The sequence below is a fragment of the Heteronotia binoei genome, chromosome 14 (assembly GCF_032191835.1).
Source record: "Heteronotia binoei isolate CCM8104 ecotype False Entrance Well chromosome 14, APGP_CSIRO_Hbin_v1, whole genome shotgun sequence".
Classification (NCBI taxonomy): Eukaryota; Metazoa; Chordata; class Lepidosauria; order Squamata; family Gekkonidae; genus Heteronotia; species Heteronotia binoei.
Window position 1 is genome coordinate 47,278,522 of NC_083236.1, and position 21,626 is coordinate 47,300,147.

The 21,626-nt window shown below is 44.4% G+C and overlaps 1 protein-coding gene across 3 annotated transcripts in view; it reads left to right on the forward strand.

The window, feature by feature from the left end:
* ANKRD27 (ankyrin repeat domain 27) overlaps window positions 1-21,626 on the forward strand; it is an 87,412-nt gene that overhangs the window by 56,547 nt on the left and 9,239 nt on the right. For all 3 annotated transcript variants that reach the window (XM_060253590.1, XM_060253589.1, XM_060253591.1), the window contains exons 16-25: window positions 297-412; window positions 2,634-2,726; window positions 4,002-4,199; window positions 4,683-4,742; window positions 4,875-4,988; window positions 9,416-9,460; window positions 14,477-14,599; window positions 17,339-17,536; window positions 19,642-19,761; window positions 20,571-20,732. In XM_060253590.1, the coding sequence (XP_060109573.1) occupies window positions 297-412; window positions 2,634-2,726; window positions 4,002-4,199; window positions 4,683-4,742; window positions 4,875-4,988; window positions 9,416-9,460; window positions 14,477-14,599; window positions 17,339-17,536; window positions 19,642-19,761; window positions 20,571-20,732 (1,229 nt within the window). The remainder of the gene's footprint in view (window positions 1-296; window positions 413-2,633; window positions 2,727-4,001; window positions 4,200-4,682; window positions 4,743-4,874; window positions 4,989-9,415; window positions 9,461-14,476; window positions 14,600-17,338; window positions 17,537-19,641; window positions 19,762-20,570; window positions 20,733-21,626) is intronic.

Below are 21,626 nucleotides of genomic sequence, written 5' to 3' on the forward strand. Positions count from 1 at the left end.
CGTACCTTCAGTTTATGGCTGGCATTCATTTCTTAACTGACTCCCTCCAGAGACAATTTCAATTCACTTATTGCGGGTAGGAAACTCCTGGCTGAGCTGTGACCAGGAATCAGCTGTTGCAAATGGGGGGATGCTTACTGCTGTGGAGTGAATCGTAAAGATAACTAGCGTATTACTTACACAGGGGAGGAAGGGATAGATTGTTAAGCTCCCAGTTTGCCAAGTGAAAAGGAGGTTGCGTTTTAACCTCCCAAGGTGCTGCCATTTTAATTCTAACAAGCATATATTTTTCACAGGGCAAGCCTCGTTAATTGACTTGTTAGTCTCCAAAGGAGCCGTCGTCAATGCTACAGATTACCACGGATTAACGCCGCTTCACCTGGCCTGCCAGAAAGGATATCAGAATGTTACTGTAAGCACCAAAAGGTTAACAAAAGATTTTCCCACGCCAGGTTAAAAAAAAAAATCCAGTTAATAATTATGTTCCTTTCTACTGAATCGTGCTTACAGATTGAAAGCCAAAACTTCTCTTAATAGCTTGTTTTCCCTGCTCCTGACACAATTGAGTGACAGCCTCTTCAGAAGTTTTATTGAACAATGGTTCCTCCAGGGTTCTGTATCAAGCAAATGGCGATCCAATTTAAAACTTCTTATGGCATCTAACACCTCATAATAGAAATAAGGGGGGGGATAGAAAATTTTTTTTGCTGTTTTGGATTTCAGTACAGAAGCCTCAATTTTCCCAGAAAGTTCACTTTTCTTTGACAATAAAAATTTGTTCAGTAGTTGTGAGTTGAACAAAATAATGAAACACGTATCAACAGTCAGTTGTTCAATGTGCGATATGCTTACTGATATACAGTGTTGAAACAACTAACTACTGTTTAATACTTAGCATTTGTATAGTGCTTTCACCATATTCAAAGTGTGTCACAAATGCTACCTTGTAGCTAACCTGTAAGGTAGGTTGGTATGATTAGTTTCATGGGAGGGGCAGTCGGAGGTTGAGACAATCGCTTGCCTAAGGCTACCTGGTGAGCATGTGGCAGAAGTGAAATTTGAACTTCTTGATGCATATCTCAATCGCATAGTCACTGTGGTCCAGCTTTAAAAAATGGGTTGAAAGAGGCATGCCTTTTATTATTCCTCACATAAATCAGTAGTGATATGCAAATAGAACCTTCCTTGGGGAACTATTCTTTTTCACCTTGGGGCAACTGTGGAGAAGGTCCTGTTCTGTCATTGCTGTTCTTTCAAAGGTGTTCATAGGAGCTCTCTGATGCATCCTAGCACACATGCAGAGGTGGGGGAAAGGTAATTCTCTGAGGTATGCAGAACCCAATGTTGAAGGGTTAATGCATGTGGGCCGGAGTTTAGTATGTTCTGTGTTCTTCTTGTCCATTAGCCAGTTATAATACTGATGTAAGTAGCAAAATACTGGTTAAACATTTTGGTTGTTTATCATCTGGAAGCAGACCGTTTTGTAGATTGGCTCTTCATTAAATTTATCAGACATCCCAAAGTCAGCCCAAAGCAATCCTGTTTTAAAAGCATTGAGAGCCAGCACAGTGCAAGGGACAGGAAGAGGCAGGGTTGTTCCTCAGTGACATAATGCCTGTTTTGCATATGGAATGTTCCAGGTTTTACATAAAGAATGCCCCACCTCCAGTTTAAAAGGATCTTTGGTAGCAGGTGGTAGGAAGGACCTTTGACGGCCTAAAAGAGACACTGTCAGTCAAAGTAAGTGATATTAAACAGACCAGAGAGTTACAGAATGTTTGCTAATTGATCTTGGGCTAGTTAGTTATTAACTTACATTATAGGATTGTTGTACAAGGCCCCAAAAACGTAGTCGCTTAAAAACCACCCTTAAGGGGTCTGTGACTCAGTGGCAGAGAACAAGCTTTACTCGCAGGCAGTCCCAGGTTCGGCCCTGGATTTTCCTGCTAAAGAAAGGCGCTTTCTTCCCTCCTCATGAGAGCAGAAATACTGAGCTAGGTGGATCAATACTCCCTGGTCCCACTCAGTTTAAGGCCCTTTCATATGGTCACCTTTATCTCCATGAAGGAAGGTTTGGGATAAAAAGGTGAATTAATAAAGGCGGGGGAAAGTACATGCTGTACACCATGTATACATGTGAGACAATGTAAGTGAAGTACCTTCAGTGCCTGAAAGGCACTATTTCAACGCTACCTCTCTTTTATTTCGAGGAGTTCTTTGAAGTTGAGCCGCTGCATTTATCTGAAACAAAGAAATCCTTTATCAGGCTGATGTTGTGCATCCATTTAGCCCAAGGACACTTCTTTTTCGTTCCTCCGAGAGCCTTTGAAGCACCTGCTGTTGAAATGGCTTGTATTGTTTTATTCTGCAACATCTAGCAGATGATATAACCGTCTGAACAGCCTAGCCATAACTCTCAGCCAGTTTTTAAAAAATATGTAGTGCGAGGCATTTGTATGGGTCACGAACTGGGTCAAAGTGGGAGCAAAAAAACCAGAGGAGATGCATTTTCATCTGGCTGCTTTCAAGCGGAGGGAGATGCACAGGACTGATTCGTTTGCTTAGAAACTGAAGCCACTGCAGTTATTTGTTTCTCCTCTTATAAAAGGTATTGTCTCGCCTTCCCTTTTCAGCTCCTTTTGTTGCACTATAAGGCCAGCACTGAAATCCAGGACAACAATGGCAACATAGCACTGCATTTAGCTTGTACTTATGGCCACGAGGATGTAAGTAATTTGCCACAAACTAAAATGATACCTTGGCTAGGGCTGGGGGGGAGGGCATGATGGAGGTTTATAAAATTTTGCATAGGATGGAGAGAGTTGACAAACGAAATGCTTTTCTCCCTCTCCCAGAATGCTAGAACACGAGGGCATCTAGCGAAGCTGAGGGGCAGTAGGTTCAGGATGGACAAAAGGAAATACTGCTTTACACAGAGAGGGATTGAAATGTGGAATTCTCTGCCAGAGAATGTGGGGATGGCCACAGGAATTAAACAGCTTTAAAAATGGATTAGATAGATTCGTGGAGGATAAGTCTGTCAATGGCTACTAGTCATGGTGACTGAAGGGAACCTCCACTTTCAGAGGCATTCAACCTCCGCCTCCCAGAGCCAGGAGGTAACATCAGGCCTGGGCCTCTATGCCCTGTAGTTGGCCCTCCAAAGGAACTGATTGGCCACTGTGTGAGACAGGATTGCTGTACTAGATGGAGCACTGGTCTGATCCAGCAGGGCTCTTCTTCTGTTCTTATGACATCTGTACATTCTGCTATATTATTAAAATTTTAACACCTCTTCTCTCTCATTTTTTAAAAACTAAATTTTCTCACTAGATTTTTTTTGACATTGTGTTTTCAGAATTATCCCTGTACCCAGGGTTTTTCTGTAGAAAAAAGCCCAGCGGTAACTCATTTGCATATTAAGCCACACTCCCTGACATCATCATTGTTTCACGCAGGGCTTTTTTGTAGAAAAAGCCCAGCAGGGACTCATTTGCATATTAGGCCACACCCCGTTACCCCAAGCCAGCTAGATCTGCATTCCTGCTCAAAAAAAGTCCTGCCTGTACCCATGGGTTTAGAAATTTGGGCCCATTCAGATGGTGCTCCTGAGGGGAAAAGGTCAACTTGGAGAAAGAAATGGGTGGATTCTGCTGTACCATAACTGTTTGAGCATGTGAATTATTTGACCCCTGGAAACCTGTCTGTGACCCAAGGAGAAAGTTCAGATTGCAGGGTCAGAGAGATCCTGGATTGAAATAGACAAAGCATAGCGCAGGTTGTTAATTTTTCTCTGTATGTAGATAATGCAGTGTTTTCTAACACTTGCCATGATTGTAAAAAATAGCTTGCAAATGTTACTTGCACAAAACATATTATACAGGATAGTATTGCATATAATATAAAAAGCAGATTAACAGTAGATCTCTTAGTTCCAATGCCAGATAGCTTCACTGGTATATTCTCCCCCCCGTCCCCTTTTTCTTTCCCACACTTTCTAGTGTGTCAAGGCTTTAGTGTACTACGATGTCCACTCTTGTAAATTAGATATTGGTAACGAAAAAGGTGACACCCCCCTCCATATAGCTGCTCGCTGGGGCTACCAAGGGATCATAGAAGTGCTGTTACAAAATGGAGCCAATCTGGATATTCAAAACCGAATGAAAGAGACCGCTGTGCAATGTGCATTAAATTCGACGGTACTATTTATCTTTCCTTTTGAAGTTTTTTTTTAAAACAATGAAATTCCTCTTTTTTCTCAATTGGGGCTTAATTGCCTCAATTGGGGCAAAGATTATGTATCGGGGAGGCCTTCAAAATAATTTCAGTTTTGATAGAGGAAGATCACAGTTTTTCTTCTGAGACTTCCATGCTGTGCATTAAATTTACATCACTTCTCATTTATCTTCTCTTTGTTTTGTGTTTTTTTTAAATTAATTTCCTCTGTGATCCTAACTGGCACTTAGTAGCAAAGAGAATATATAGCCAGAGCTCTTAAAAATAATTTTGGCTTGCTTCCCGAGTATGTGACAAGCAAGATAAGCATTGCAGACGGGGAGCTTTCTGCTCTGCCCTTGTGCCTGATCTCTGTTGGCTCACATCAACCCTTGTCATCCAATTGCTCAATACCTCTTGAGATGGGAATTGCATTTTGTGGTCATGAATGTTTCATCTTCCTGCAGATTTTGTCTTTAATGGAGCTGAACTACCTGAGGTTCGAAAGGAGGCAGAGTGCTTCTCAGGTAACAGAGCGTGCTTGCTGTATACCTGTTACTTAGCAATAAGGATGTTCAGCTGATCAGCCAATATCGGTAACGGTGATGCAGCAAACCTCCCCCACCCCCTCTCTTTGCTTTCTTTGCCAACCCCGTCAGTCACTCACCAGGTCGGAGGACATGGCCAGTCAAGTGTCGTCTGGATCCAGTTTATCTTCATCCACCACAGCATCCATCACTAGACCAGACAGAACAAAAGCTTATTATAAAGAGGTAAGATTAAGAAGCCTCGGATCATTAGCAGTGCAGAAGAAACTCAGGCTGCCAACTCTTATCTGCCTGTCTCTGTCACATTTTTATCCTGCCTTTCCTCCAGCGAGCTCTGGAAAGTCATATGTGGTTCTTTTTCTCCTCCTCCATTGTCTTCTCTAGGGGAGAAGTGGGCTTCTCATACAACCTGCTGTGTACAGGGGGTCCCCTGGAGCCGTTAAGTAGAAGAAGAGGTGGTGTTGACACTGCACTTTTCTCTACCCTAGGAAAGTCTCAAAGCAGCTTACAATTGTCTTCTCTTCCTCTCTCCACCTCTACTTGTGAGAGTTCAGCCACAGTTCAGAGAGAACTGTGGCTGATTCAATGTCACCCAGCTGGCTTCATGTGGAGGAGGAGTGGGGCATCAAACCTGGTTCTCCAGATTAGAGTCAGCTGCTGATGGACCTCTGCTTCATATGTTTATCCAGTCCCCTCTTGAAACTGTCCATGCTGGCCGCCGTCACCACCTCCTGTGACAGTGAAATTCCATGTGTTAATCACCCTTTGGGTGAAGAAGTACTTCCTTTTATCAGTTCTAACCCGACTGTTCAGCAATTTCATTGAATATCCATGAGTTCTCATATTGTGAGAAAGAGAGAAAAGTACTTCTTTCTCTACCTTCTCTATCCCATGCATAATCTTGTAAACCTCTATCATGTCACCCCTCAGTTGACATTTCTCCAAGCTAAAGAGCCCCAAGTGTTTTAACCTTTCTTCAAAAGGAAAGTGTTCCAACCCTTTAATCATTCTAGTTGCCCTTTTCTGCACTTTTTTGAATGCTATAATATCTTTTTTGAGGTGTGGTGACCAGAATTGTACACAGTACTCCAAATGAAGCTGCACCATCGATTTATACAGGGGCATTATGATTCTGGCTGATTCGTTTCCCATTCCCTTCCTAATAATTCCCAGCATGGCGTTGGCCTTTTTTAATTGCAGTTGCACACTGTCTTGACATTTTCAGTGAGTTATGTACCTCAGCTCCAAGATCTCTCTCTTGGTGAGTCTCTGCCAGTACACACTCCATCAACTTGTATTTATAGTTGGGATTTTTGGTCCCAATGTTCATTACTTCGCACTTGGCCACATTGAACCTCATTTGCCATGTTGACGCCCACTCGCCCAGCCTTGACAGATCCCTTTGCTCACAATCCTTTCTGGTTCTCACCACCCTGAACAACATAGTGTCATCTGCAAACTTAGCCACTTTAGCACCAGACTGTTTTAACTGTTTTAATTGTTTAATTTTAATTTATGATGTAAGTAATATTAATATATTGTTGATTTTACTGGTTGTGAGCTGCCCTGAGCCTGCTTTGGCGGGGAGGGCAGGATATAAAGCCAATAAACCTTAAATTTTAAACCTTACTCCCAACTCCAAATCATTAATGAACAAGTTAAAAAGCATCAGACCCAGTACTGAGCCCTGCTGCACCCCACTGCTTACCACCCTCCATTCCAAAAATTGCCCATTTATACTCACTCTGTTTCCTATTAATTAGCCAGTTTTTGATCCACAAGAGGACTTGTCCTTTTACCCCATGACTCTTGAGCTTACCAAGGAGCCTTTGATGAGGAGCTTTATCAAAAGTTTTCTGGAAGTCAAGGTAAACAACATCTATTGGATCCCCTTTGTCCACATGTTTGTTCACTTGACCAAGCAATCTTTGTATGGCCATCACTTACAGCAACCCCAGCCAAGGGCTTTCAAGGCAAACAAGAAGCAGAAATGGTTTGCCATTGCCTTCCTACTTTCTGGGCAGTCTCCCATCCAAGTACCAACCCTGCTTAGCTTCCAAGTTGTGATGGGATTGGGCTATACCAGGGGCCCGCAACCTTTTTGGTGGACGCAGAATGGCTGCCACAAAATGGCTGCTGCCACAAAGGAGGTGGAGCCAGCCACAAAATGGCTGCTGCCACAAAGGAGGTGGAGCCAGCCACAAAATGATCTTAATTGTTCTGGATTTTATGTTGTAAGCTGCCCTGAGCCCGCCTTGGTGGGGAGGGCAGGATATAAATCGAATAAATAAATAAATGATTGCCACTGCTTAACTGCAGTCACACAGTGCAGATCCTCATGCTGTGGTGGCAGCTGCTGCCCAAGTAGCATTTAAAATAAATCTGCCTAGCCAATCGGAAGCCTTGCTGGGCAAAAGCCCTACCTGACCCCACTCCCTAAAAACACATGGCAGGCACCAGACAGGGTGTCAGTGGGCATTGTGGTGCACGCGGGCACCACATTGGGGACCTCCAGGCTATACCATAACATTCTACATCCCACCAAGCGACATCTCCAGAAATAATAAGCAAGTCATGGAGAAACTCATTTAATAGCAGATTTTCAGTGCATTCCTAAGACGAGGAAGACATTGGATTTATATTCCGCTCTCCACTCAGAGTCTCAGAGCGGCTCATAATCTCCTTTATCTTCCTCCCCCACAACAAACATCCTATGAGGTAGGTGGGGCTGAGAGGCTCTCTCAGAAGCTGCCCTTTCAAGGACAAGTTCTGAGATAGCTATGGCTGACCCAAGGCCATTCTAGCAGCTGCAAGTGGAGGAGTGGGGAATCAAACCCAGTTCTCCCAGATAAGAATCTGTGCACTTAACCACTACAGCAAACCCTTCTATCCAGGGCTTTTTTTGGTAGCAGGAACTTCTTTGCATATTAGGCCACACACCCCTGATGTAGCCAGTCCTCCTGGAGCTTACAGTAGACCCTGTGCTAAGAACCCTGTATGCTCTTGGAGGATTGGATACAGCAGGGCTGTGTGGCCTAATACGCAAAGGAGTTCCTGCTATAAAAAAAGATCTGCTTCCATCACTGTTAGAATTGCTCCCCCCACTCCTTCTTTGTGGAGATGAACATTGTCCTCCAGTCGCTGCATCTGTCACTCAAGTCAGGAAAAAAAGATGATCAGCAGCTTAGTCCTTTCAGCTTGTGAAGCTCCTGACCTCATTTTTGTAATCTAACTTTAGTTCCCTGCCACTTTGCTGCAGTTCACACTGATGCCTTGCAGTTGCCTCTCATTGAATAAGGGGGAAAAGAACCTCTTTGTCTGGTCCTCTGCGTAAAGCCAAAGGCTACTCCTAAGTCTGTCGTTTTTTTATTTATTATTCATTTTCCAACTATATATTCCACCCTGAACCTGCCCTGAGCCAGAAAGTTTTATTTTTGTGGGAGAGTGTTGGTTTTTCTATGAAGAGGTCCTGTGGTTATTTAAATCGTTTGTTTTTAAAGATGGCTGCCAAACAGTTGCGTTCCCTTTGAAAGAGAGTTCTCAAGAATTCCATTCCAAATGACAATTACCTGGTGTGCGGGTTGATTTGGGACTTGCTTCCTTGGTCAATTGTTTTGTGTTAGGGTTGGTGCTTAGCAACTGGCAGGAGCTTGGGGTGAAACCTGGAAGTGAAAGTGAGTAGGTCTAGGAATTGCTAGAAACTCCATGGTAAAACCATAGAGTTGGAGACCTGGGAGCCCTCCTCTTTGTGTCCTGTGTTTCAGATCTACTTTTAACTTAGGAATGTGAGGGAAATGAATTTGGATTTGAGCTGAAGTAAGTGAAGTAAATAAGGGCTAAACTTAGCCAGCACAGTTGTTTTGCAAAGTGAAATTCTAAAGGGATGAAGAGGCTGAATGATGGGTTTAGTAACAGACACAGCTTGGAGCTTCAAAGCTAATGTCATGCAATGTATTCTAAGGGGAGGAAGGTCGTATTAAAACATTAATGTGTAGTTATATGTGGGAAGCAGATGGGAAGACCGTGACCTCTTAGTACCTTAGCCACTGGGGAACACAGGAGGGATTGACTGGCTGTGTTTAGGATAAAATGTACTGACTGTATTCATTAAGTTGAGTTGGTCTTTTGGTACTTGTCATGCTGAACAGGAAAACGTTTAAAATGGACCTACCAGCCTGGCTTGGGGTTTTTTGATTGAAGTTCAAAGGGAGTCCTGTTTCTAACAGCTTTTGTACAACGTTAGTTCATAAGGCTTTGTTTCAAGACTTTGGAGTGGTTCTTACATTTGGTCGACCCCCTCCCTTATGCTGGTGGTCATCTCTAGGTGTGTGCAGCTACCTCGGGCTATATGTGCAAGAAAGGTTCATGCAGGGATGCTGTTCATGTGAGACCTGTGCACATGGCTGCCATTATTTGACCAAATGTGCTATCTCAAGAATGCTGCTGCAGTCAATCAAATGATGGTGGGTTGAATACAGCTCCTCTGATTCATTCAAATGGACCCTCTGTGTGGGTGCCTCCTGTAAAGACCCTCTGGGTACATGAATTATCCCTCAGCTGCACAAATCTGAAATGGTCAGTAGGTCTTTTAGATCACTGTACTATCAAAATGTAATAGTATATTGCAACTAAGTTTCCTCCTTTTTGTTTAGGTAGAGAAACTCCTAAGAGCAGTTGCTGATGGAGACCTTGAAATGGTAAGTTGTCTTCCATCCTGTATTATTTGCCTTCAGGCTGTGAATTTGATGGTACTTGAGCTGGAACTGGGAATTGCTCTGGCATGAGATCTAGGTAACAACACGCAGCTGTTAAAGGCAGACAAGATGGATGTTTATTTCCTGAACAGGCCAGAGTTTGGGTATATTTGTAGTAGGACTGAAACAGCGGTACCGATGCAGTGTGCAGTCGCATTTTTCTCCCTAATTGGAAGCCAAAACATCTTATCCTGTAGTTTCCCCTTCCTTCAAGTCATTCCCACAAGACCAACCTTGTGGGGGTAGGTTAGGGTGAGAGATTGTGACAGACCCTGAGTCACCCAGCAAACTGTCCTGGCAGAGTGGGGTTTCGTACCCGTATGTCCCAAGTCCTCATCTAACACTAACCACTCCACCACTATGTCATCTTGGCTCTCAATGTTTACAACATCAGCATCATAATCTCCGAATGGGAAGTCACAGCAGAAATAATGCTGTCAACAAGCGCGGACTGTTAAAAAGGAATTGGCTTACAGAAGCATGAAACACTTGTGAGTGTTTTGATTTTGAATAATCTAACTTTCCGTAAAGTGCCGATTACATCAACTTCGGCTGCTCCCATCCTATAATTTGCATTATTTACTGTCTTTCTTTCTCGATGACTGAAAACTGCCATGGCAATTTTTATCTTTTCCTTTGGAAGCCTTTTTAAAAGCATTGACATCATGAAAAGCAGCAGCTGACATTCCGTCAGATTATACAGTCGCATATCAGGTGTTTGCAAAATTCCATTTTCTTTGAAAAAAGAAATACAAAAGCTTGTAAAAGGCACCTTGCCTTGGTTGAGATGGCATTCTAGACCATACTTAAAAGACGCTTAGTGGAGGATTGACCATAATTGCTTAGCGGAGGACAGGCCATAATTGCAATTGGTTGGCAAACCAGGAATAGAAGAACATCTGAGAGCCAGTTCGGTGTAGTGGTTAAGAACAGCAGATTTTAATCTGGAGAACTGGGTATGATTTTCCACTTCTCTTTTATGTGAAGTCAGCTAGGTAAACAGAGGCTGGATGGCCATCTGACAGCATTGCGGATCCTGTGAATTTAGGGGGGAGGGGCATTGGTATTTGTGAGTTTTCTGCATTGTGCAAGGGTTGGACTAGATGACCCTGGAGGTCCCTTCCAGCTCTATGATTCTAGGTATTGAAGAGCAGGGTATAAAAGCAACTCTTCTTCTTATGTAACAACACAAAACATAATAGATTTCTAAAAGAATAAAATGTTTTGCAGCAGGGGCGCCCTCCTGCTTGTGTTTTTCAGACTCCTTGCTGTGAAATATAAAGAAGTCGCAAAATGGCACACGTTAATTGAGATCAGATTAAGACAGCTTTGAGATCCTTAACATGTGCATCTATTTTAAAGTGCATTTATCCTTTTTGACCAAAATCCTCAGTTAATCCGTTGTAATTGGAAACAGATACGCTTGAAATAAACGTGATTAAACTTCGGTAAGAGGCAGAGCCGACCTCCGGGTTCAAACTATTTTGGTGCTGAGCCTGGTTTGACAGCTTCCTTGTTGTCCAACAACTGTGTGGCGTTGAAAAGAAGGGCCTGTGGGGAAAATCTGCCTTGCTGATTTTCATATGGGAAGGATTGTCTTCATTGTAGGGTTGCCAAGTCCAGTTCAAGAAATATCTGGGGACTTTGGGAGTGGAGCTGGGAGACATTGGGGGGTGGAGCCGGGAGCAAGGTTGTGAAAAGCTTAATTTAACTCCAAAGGGAGTTCTGGCCATCACATTTGATGGGACCGCACACCTTTTAAATGCCTTCCCCCCATTGGAAATAATGGATAGGGGTACCTTCTTTTTGGGCTCATAGAATTGGACCCCCTGGTCCAATCTTTTTGAAACTTGGAGGGTGTTTTGAGGAGAGACATTGGATGCTATGCTGAAAATTTGGTGCTACTACCTAAAAAAAAAATAGCCCCCCCCCAGATATCCGCAGATCAATTCTTCATTATATCCTATGGGAACCTGTCTCCATAGGGAATAATGGAGTGCCCAGCAGACATTTCCCTCCCCCCCACTTTCTGATGACCCTGAAGCAGGGGGAGGGCTTCTAAACCAAGGGATCCTGTGCCCCCACCTGGGGATTGGCAACCCTTACTTCATCACCCTTTCAACTCATAGTAGCTGCTTTTCTTATGGGTTGTTACCAGATGGCTGATGTGGAGACAGAACCCCAGATTAGGGCTCCACTTCTTGGCCTTCTGAAAGGCAGGGTCTCATGATTTCGTTTTAAAGCCTGACCCTTCCTTCCAAGCAGCTTTGGTCCGGTCAATTTAATTGGTAAGAGATGGAGGTGAAAAAAAAGATAAAAGAGGTAGGAATGAAACAAGATCAAAAAGCGCATGCTGCTGTGATGGCAACTGGGGTTAAGAGCTGCCTTCGACAAGGGCAAGTCTTAAGCAGCTCAATTACTTGGTTACGACTGCAAAGATTTAGTCACCCTTTTGAAGAGTTACAGTTTACGCTAAGAGCAGGGTTGTGCTTTGAAATCACCTGCATTAGTTTACATGTGTCTACCAGCGTTGGTGGGGGTGGGTGGCTTGCATAATGCATTTGGTGTCTATATATAGGGTGCATATCACTGCGAATCTTGCTGCAGTTCCCTCTGGCTTCTGAGATCAGGTTTTCATCAGGCATTGCTTGCCGTTTCTGCTGAAACTTGCTTTTAAAAAAACGAAAGAGATTCTATGGATTTTGGAATATTCTAGTGGTTCTTGAACTTTTTAAGTTGGGACCAGTGTTCCCTCTGAGCTGAGTTAGTGTGAGCTAGCTCATGGTTTTTTTAGCCCCTGGCTCACACATTTTTGTCCTAGCTCAGGAAAAAATGGCCCCAGAGAAAGCTAAATTATGCAGTAGCTCACAAAGAATTTTTGCTCACAAGACTCCATAGTTTAGAGGGAGTACTGGTAGGGACCCTTTAAAAATGTTATGGGACATCCTCCTCCCCCCTCCCCATCTTAAAATGCAGACCTTAGTCAGCGGTTCACAAGTTTATATATATTTTCTAATGTTTATTTTTAAATATATAGCATTACTGAGCAAGAGGCTGCATTTCATGGTGATTTCCACACTCTTGTGTCCAGGCAAACCATTCAAACTTCCCTGAGTCTCCTCTTCTCTGGTTCCTTGCCTTCTTCCCAACCCACTCATGAGAGAGCCAGAGCCCACTTTTAGGAATCCACTGCAGTCCCCCACAGCCCTGGTTATAACGCATTTGATGTCAGCATCCTTTGTGTCTTTAATATCAAATGGTGATTTTATTTTCCAAGAATAACCCCTGGTGACTGCCAAGGAAACATACACACACAAACTGGCCCAGAGCCTCACGCTTAATCTTCAGCAATCCCATGTTAAAAGGATTTGAGCGACCTGGTGCAAAGGTGAAGTCAAAGTCTCAATTAGAAGCAGCAGAGGTCATTTCTAATTTACTCTCCCCGCTCTTTGGCAAACTTTGATGGTTTGGATGTTCAATGGTCTTTCCCTTGACTTTCTTTAAAAAAAACCCCTTCATCTATACCAGGGGTGGCCAAACTGCAGCTCGGGGAGCCACATGCGGCTCTTTCATACATATTGTGTGGCTCTTGAAGCCCTCCCCCCACAACTGGTTGGCTTGTAAAAGGCAGTTGTCTCTTTAAATCACTTCTCCAAGCCAAGCCAGCCGGCAGCTTGGAGAATGCATGTAAAGTTAAAGTTGCTTTCTTTCCACTTCTCCCTCCCTCTCCCCATCCATTTGCCTTCCTTCCTTCCTGTCTTGCAGCCCCTCAGACATCTGATGTTTGTCACGTTCTCAGGGTGCAGGCAGGCAGGAGTCCAAAGCCAGTCCAAGGTCAAAGTCCAGGAAGTCAAGCAGGAGCCAAGTCACCAATGCAGAATCACAAACCGAAATCAGAAGTCAATGTCCAAAAGCCAAAAGGTCAGGGTGCCAAGGAAATCAAGCAGGTCAGGATCAGAAATCAGGAAGGAGCGTGGATGCAGGCCAGAGAATAGACTTGTTGCTTCCACAAGGTTACCAGGTCCTGGGTGGGAGCTATATGGGAGTCTCAATCAGCCTGCTCCCTGGGTGGCAGTGACTCTGCTAGAACTCAGGACTGAAAGATCTGAAGCATCGGCGTGCCTCATGTCTTCGCTCTGAAAGTTCTTTCCGGAGCCTGCTTCGAACTCTTGAGATGGAAGGAGGAGAGCTTGGAGGAGATTGATCGTCAACAGCTGACACTGGTGCCTGGAGAGTGATTGATGGGCCAGCTGCTGTTTGTTCAGCTGAGGAACTGGCTGGCAACTCTTCCAGGTCCGTTAACCCTTCCAGCTCCTCCTCGTCAGGGCTCATGACAATGTTCATATCTTGCGGCTCTCAGACATCTGATGTTTATTCTATGTGGCTCTTAAAGTAAGCAAGTTTGGCCACCCCTGATCTATACTCTGTCTTTCTCCCCAGTGGGGATCCAAAGCTCCTTATATCATTCTCCTTGTTTCCATTTTATCCCCACAGCAACCCTGTGAGATAGGCTAGACTAAGAGCATGGGAATATCCTGAGGTCACCCAGCAGGCTTCCATGGCAGGATGAGGATTTGAACCTGAGTGTCCCAGACCCTAGTCCAATACTCTAACCACTATACCACACTGGCTCTTAATCTGACTTTGTAGGGAAGGGGATGAGGGCACAGCATCTGGCTCTCTCATTGAATTTCCAAGTATAGATTGTTCTGTGAAGCTACCAGGAGGCAAATTGTCTTCATTTTTACTGTGATGGTAAACTGGTGTTGTCAGTCTGCCACCCAGCTCCCTGCATGTAGAAAGCTAAATGTCAAATTATAACCTCCCTGACCTGCTGGTTTTCTACATGTAGGGATCTTATTTTGTTAGAAGCATTCAGCTACATGCAGCTCCTTGAATACTAGTCCTGTGATTCGTGTATAAAAAGATGACTGTCTTCTCCTTCCCCCCTCACAAAAGGTGCGTTATCTTTTGGAATGGGTGGAGGACGATTTAGAAGAATCTGAGGAAGCCGGCAGAGTGGAGAAACAGGAGTTCTGTCATCCCTTGTGCCAGTGTTCCAGATGTGGGCCCGTGCAAAAGGTTGGTTCCCTACGTCCATCACAGCTAGCTTTCTCCTCTCCAGCAGCCTGTGATTGATTGCATACAAAAAAAATAACTATGATATGTGGGCTACTGTCTTTTTAATAAAACAACTTATACATTTCATAACTATCATTATTATTATTATTATTATTATTATTATTCACACAAAGAATTAACAATAACAACCACAACGTTATATGACCATTATGAACAGAGTTCACACTTTTTTGGTAGAAAAAGCCCAGCAGGGGCTCCCTGTGCGCCTGCTGCAGCAGGCATGCTGGGGAATGCTGAAGCCATCAGGGAGGCATTTAAAGATGCCTTCCCATGCCTTCCCCAGCATGCCAGCTGGAGCCCTGACCAGCCCAGGTGGAGCTCCACTTCTGTGCGCTTCTGTCAAAAAAAGAAGCCCAATTTGTATTGTAATGCCGTATTTTCAACGTTCATTCTTGTTTTGTGTAACTACAGGCCTCAGATTTAGCAAGAGCTCATAGGAGCACAGCTCCTGAACCTTTCTGATAGTTCCCCCTCTTCCTCCCCCCCTACCTTGTCCATTGAATAGTAGGAACAGCTGCATAACAATCCCTGGATTAGGAAAGCAGCCAGCCAGCCAGCCACCAGTAGCTTTGCCACACCCCCAGCAGCCCTCATTAACCCCTGGAGAAGCCCATACTACCCTTTCTCCACTTCTTATGTGATTTTGGGTGGCAGGTGGCTTGCTGGCCTTTTGACTGTGTGGGGCAGCAGCCAAGGAGAGCCCCAGGTGAGTGAGGCCTGCTCAGCCTGGCTGGATCTTTAGCTTCGCTTGCCTGGAGCTCTCCTTTCTTGTGTTGGGTTGCTTTTGGCTGGTGGGGGGGTAGCATATGCTAATGATTTATGCTAATGAGTTCTGCCACCTATTTTTCTACAGAACAACTCCTGTGTAACTATATGACTAACTAGTTGTAGATTTGTTTTGTGTTGCCACGTCATCAGAAGTCTTGATATTTTCCTCTTATTGGGTTGTGATAAGGGGCAAGCCAGTGTCTTTTTTAAACAAGTACAAAATCTTGTTTTATTGCTGGCTAAACACTCTCCATAAGAGTCTTCATGAAGGAATTGCCTTAAAAATACAAATAGCAATATACTAATAAAGGTTGTTATTGAACTGATATAGTGCATTTTTATGACCCTGGGATGAGCTAGAACTTTTTTTCAAAATTATTAGACTACACAGGGAACATATATTCATTAGACTCCCCCATTGTTGCCATTCACTTTTATATAAGGAGCAAACCATCATTTTTCTTTATCAGGTTCCAAGCCTTCTGTTCAGTAGCTGGCATAACGCTCTTCAAAATTACAAGCAATGAGTCCTCGTGAAGGAAAATGTAATATGTAAAGAGCCTGTCATTCTTCTTTTTAAAGTAGGAACAAAGCCTTTTCATCTACTGATGGCAAAGAAGCTCATTGATGGACTGCAGGCAGCTCTTAACCATGCCCCCATTCTTAATTGAGCTCACAACCTTGTGGGATGAGCTGCTCCTCTGGTTAATCAGGTTCTTGAAAGGATTGAGAGGTGGCAGGGCTTTTTTTTGTAGCAGGAACTCCTTTGCATATTAGGCCACCCCAACCCCCCACCCTGATGTAGCCAATCCTTCAAGAGCTTACAGGGCTCTTCTTACAGGGCCTACTGTAAGCTCTTAGAGGATTGGCTACATCAGGGGTGTGTGGCCTAATATGCAAAGGAGTTCCTGCTACAAAAAGCCCTGAGTGGTGGCCTGGCGAAGCTCATTGTGCCGTGGAGGAAGAAAGGTGGTAACTCTTCAAAGGAAGGTGGGAAGCTGTGTCCTCAACTCCCCTGCCTCTTCAAGTGGCCCTTTCCACACTAGACCTTTAATCCTGATTCAATCCTGTCCCCAAACTGACATTCCACACTACATTCAAGTTCATCCCTGTTTTTATCTTAGTTTTTATTTTGTTTTCACATTACACTGAGTTCACCCCAGTTTTGCCCCATGATTGTCCCGGGATATATGGATACTGTTTTGCCCAGGGTTTTCCTGCAAGGTAAATGAACGTGAGTCGAACTCAGAGAAAAAACGGGTGGAGGTCCAGGTGTGGAAAGGGCCAGTGTTCTGTCCTAGGATTGTATTGGCCAAGATGTTTTTGGACTGGTGAAAGTAAACAAAACTTTGACCTCCCAACTAGCCTCTACCTACTTATGCAAAGCTGTTATTATTAGTCATATATTTAGGAAATTGGATCTCCTTTTTTTGCCAGTGTGCAAATTCTTTTCTCATGATCTCTCAGTATCATCTATTTTGTACTGCTATAGATATAGGCAACGGAGGAGCACTGTAACATCCCTAGTTTCCAGTTTGGTGTCGAACAGTTTGGTATAGTGGTGGATTCTAATATGGAGAACTGGGTTTGATTCCCCTCTCCTCCACATGTAGCTGCTGGGTGAACTTGGATCAGTCACAGTTCCCTCAGAGCTGTTCTCTCAAGAGCAGTTCTTTCAGAGCTCTCTCAGCCCCACCTAGCTCACAGGGTGTCTGTTGTGGGGAGAGAAAGGGAAGGAGATTGTAAGCTGCTCTGAGACTCAAAGAGAAGGGCAGGATATAAATCCAAGTGACCAGTCTACAATTACTGATTTCTGAACATTCAGTTCCCTAAATTGTTTTGTCCGTATTTAGTAACTTGAGAGGACTTTTCCCATTTTTCTTCAGATTGGTTTATTTTGTCCCTTAACAGGAACTCTTCAGGGTGCCCACGAATGGCCTTGGCGTGAATGCTGCAAACCATGATGACTTGACACCGCTGCACGTTGCTGCCCTCCATGGGCGCGTCGACTTGGTCTCTCTCTTGCTGAAACACGGAGCTGACATTGGAGCCAGAAATTCAAATCGTGCCGCGCCCCTTCACCTGGCCTGCCAGAACGGTCATTTCCAAGTAAGCGGGTCGTCCTGCATAAGGCCACAAAGCGGCTGGAAGAGTCATGAAATATGACTGGCAGCTGAGTAATAAAGGCACTTTGACAATCTGGTTATGAACAGAGGATGTAAGAAGAGCTGTCCTGGCCTGGACCTGGATAGCCCCAGCAAGCATGATCTTGTCAGATCTCGAAAGCTAAGCAGGGGCCACTGTGGTTAGTCCTTTGATGGGAGACTTCCTTGAAATCCCCGATCAAGAGGTCAGGGGCAGGCTCTATTCAGCCACCTCTGAATATCCTCCAGACCCCCAGTAGGAGTCTGTCCCCAGAAGTTGACATGATTTCCAGGTCTGCACACCCACACGCACACACATGAATATACAAAATACCAGGAAAAAATTATATTAAAAAGGGCCCTCCTGATGGTCCATGTAGTCTGGCGTCCTCACACAGTTGCTCAACAGTTTACCTGGAGGGTCAACAAACAGGGCATAGAGGCTAAGACTTCCCCCAACGTTGCCTTCTGTCACTGGCATTCAGAGGTTTGCTTCCTTTCTTATAAAAGTTCCCCTTAGTCACTGTGGCTCGTGACCATTGATGGGCTGTTCCCCCATGAAAAGTTGCTGGGGTAATGTCATTGACCAAGAGACCAAACTATGAACCAGGGTTTACCTGGTTCTAATCTCACTGTGCTATGAACTATGGAATAAAATAAAATAAATAAACTCACTTTTTTTTGAGGTGGTGGGGGGCCAACGTTGCAGCCAACTTATGGCGACCCCATAGGGTTTTCAAGGCATGAGACAATTCAGAGGTTGCTTGCCATTTCCTGCCTCTGTTTATAGGGACCCTGCACTTCCTTCCTTGGTGGTCTCCAGTCCAAATACTAACCTTCTTAGCTTCTAAGATCTTATGAGAGCACCAGGCATGAATTTACAGCCCTTCCTCCCCTAGAAGGTGAGTTAACAATCACAACCAGCCCTGACCTGGATAGCCCAGACAAGTCCAATCTCATCAGATCTCAGAAGCTAAGCAGGGTTGACTCTGGCAACTACTTGGATGGGAGACCTCCTTGGAATACCAGCAGTCAGGAGGACAGGGACAGGCTTTATTCAGCTACCTCTCTGATTATCCTCCAGGCCCCCAGTAGGAGTGAGTCACCAAAGGTTGCCATGACTTCCAGGTGCATGCACAGGCTCACGCATATTCTCTCTCACGCATATTCTCTCTCTCTCTCTCCCTCTCATGCATATTGTCTCTCTCCCCCCTTCTCACGCATATTTTCTCTCTCTTTCTCACGCATATTCTCTCTCCCCCTCTCACACATATTCTCTCTCTCATGAATATTCTCCCTCTCACGCATATTCTCTTTCGCATATTTTGTCTCAAACACACATTCTTTCTCTCTCTCCCTCTCACGAATATTCTCTCTCTCTAGCATATTCTCTCTCTCTCACACACACACACACATTCTTTCTCTCTCTCTCTCACACACTCGCATATTCTCTCTCTCTCTCACGCATATTCTCTCTCTCACACACATGCGTGCACATTAAGCATTCACAGCCGGATAACAAGTATGGAAGCAACTTGACAGCACTTAACATACACACAAGTACAACCAGACAATTGCTGTTTCGGTCTGCAGTAATTAGATTTGAGCCCAGTATAGCTGTAGAGACCAAGAAGATTTGGGGGGCATAAGCTTTGAAGAGTCAAAGCTCCTTTTGTCAGATACTTTGTCAAGAGCTTTGATCCTTTTATACCCTGAAACTCTTTTTGCTCTCTAAGTTGTTACTAGTTGAAGCTAGTTCAGAAAACGTATGTGAGCCATACCCTACCAGTTCTTCCTTTCCCCCCTTTCTTCTGCCATCTCTCATTTTGCCAGTGGCTTTGTTTTCATACCCACACCTTTGCATTGAGAAGCAACAAGGCGAAATAAAAACATCAGAGAAAAGACAACCAAATGGCTACATGCCATGAAGCTCTCTTTGCTTTCTGAGTTTGCCTGTGTTTTGCAGTGCATTCATAGAAGTATTGAAGCAGAAGACTTTATTTTGTCCGATCTTACCTGATTTGGGGGTTGCTGCTGTTTAACGTTGGCATGCCCATCCTTTGCCAACAGGTCGTGAAGTGCCTGATGGAGTTTGAGGCGAAACAAAACAAAAAGGACATCCACGGGAACACTCCCTTAATTTATGCTTGCTTGAATGGCGATCGGGAGATAGCTGATTTTTTGTTACAGGTGAGAAGAATTTCAAGCACTATTTCACATTAGCAGGTCTCTTTTGGTTCTCTTCTCCCTCCCCCATTGAGTAGTCAGCCAGGGTGGTGAGTGTAATACCTCCATAGGAATGTATTCTCTGTTGGGATGTATCTGTTGTAAACTAACATCCTGATAGTTATATTTTGATTTCAGAGAGTTTTTAAATCAGGGGTCTGCAACCTTTTTGAGCCTGCGGGCACCTTTGGAGCACTGACATAGGGCAGTGGGAGCAATCTCCAAATGGCTGTCGCAGGAGACAAATGCATAATGTCAGGGACCAAGGTTCCTGGAGGGGTTTTTTGCCATCTTATGGTCATGGAGCAGGGGTCACTGACAGTGTTTGCTCTAAGCTGCAGAGACTTGTGAGCAAAAATTCTACTTTGTAAGCTATTGGTATTAAAGTTGTCAGCTACTGGCATTAAAGTTGTGTGCACAATGAAGGAAGTTCACAAATACCTAACACACACACACCAGTGACCAGGGTTCCCTCTAAGCTGAGTTAGCGTGAGCTAGCTCACAGATTTTTAGCCTCCAGATCACACATTTTTGTTTTAGTTCAGGAAAATGACCCCAGAGCAAACTGATCTATGCACTAATTAGTAACGGCTCCAAAATCACCCAGTAAGCTCTAGTTCATTTTAATTATAGCATTCCTTGATTAATCTGCCTCTTGAAGTTCCCAGCCAGAGAATTTTCCTTTTTGTAAAAAAGCGATATCATGTTCTCCCTCTTCATTACTGCCCACTTTCATAGTCTTTGGATTCCTTCTCTTCCTTTCCCCTTTCCAGCATGGTGCATCAGTGAACCTTTCCAATAACGAGGGCAACACAGCCCTCCACAAAGCTGTGATGGGAAGCCACGAAGCTCTGGTGCAGCTGCTCCTGCAGTACCAAGCATCAACTCACACCAGGAACAACCGGCAGCAGACTCCTCTCGACTACGCTGAACAGGTCAGTGGCAGAATTTGGTTCTGGGAATGATTTCTGCCAGCAATAAATACTTTGGACCTATGCGGGAATGAAATGATGCCCGCCCTGAGGTTCCCCATCTGGCAGCCATCCAGAAGTTTGATTCTGTTTGTCTGCGTCAAAACGTAGCTCTACATGGGAGATGGTTGGCTCTCACTGAGAGCCAGTTTGGTGTATTGGTTAAGAGTGGCAGACTCTAATCTGCAGAACAGGGTTTGATTCCTCACTCCTCTGTATGCAGCCAGCTGGGTGACCTTTAGCCAGTCACAGTTCTTGCAGAGCAGTTGTCTTGGATTCTTTCAGCCTTGCCTACCTCACAAGGTGTTTGTTGTGGGAAGAGGCAGGGAAGGAGATCGTACGCTGCTCTGAGACTCTGAGTGAAGGGCGAGGTATAAATGCAATCTCCTCCTCCTCCTCTTCTTTGTCTCCTCCTCCTCCAGTGAAAGAACTGCCTTCAGGTGTAGTCTATAGCAGGGCTTTTTATGTACCAGGAACTCATTTGTATATTAGGCCACACCCCTGATGTAGCCAATCCTCCAAGAGCTTACAGGGCTCTTATTACAGGGCCTACTGTAAGCTCTTGGGGGATTGGCTACATCAGGGGTGTGTGCCCTAATATGCAAAGGAGTTCCTGCTACAAAAATAGCCCTAGTATGGATACTGATGTCCTCTATCACTCCACTGCACAGTTGGAACTGAATGTATGTAGAGTGGCAGAAATTACCCCTGTGGTGGTGTGCTTTCAGGTGAGTGAGCCTTGTTGGTCTGCAGTAGAAGAACAAGATTCGAGTCCAGTAGCACTTAAGACCCACAAGGCCTCCAGGATATAAGTTTTTGTCACCAATTCCCCACTAGCCTTGTCCTGGGCTCACACTC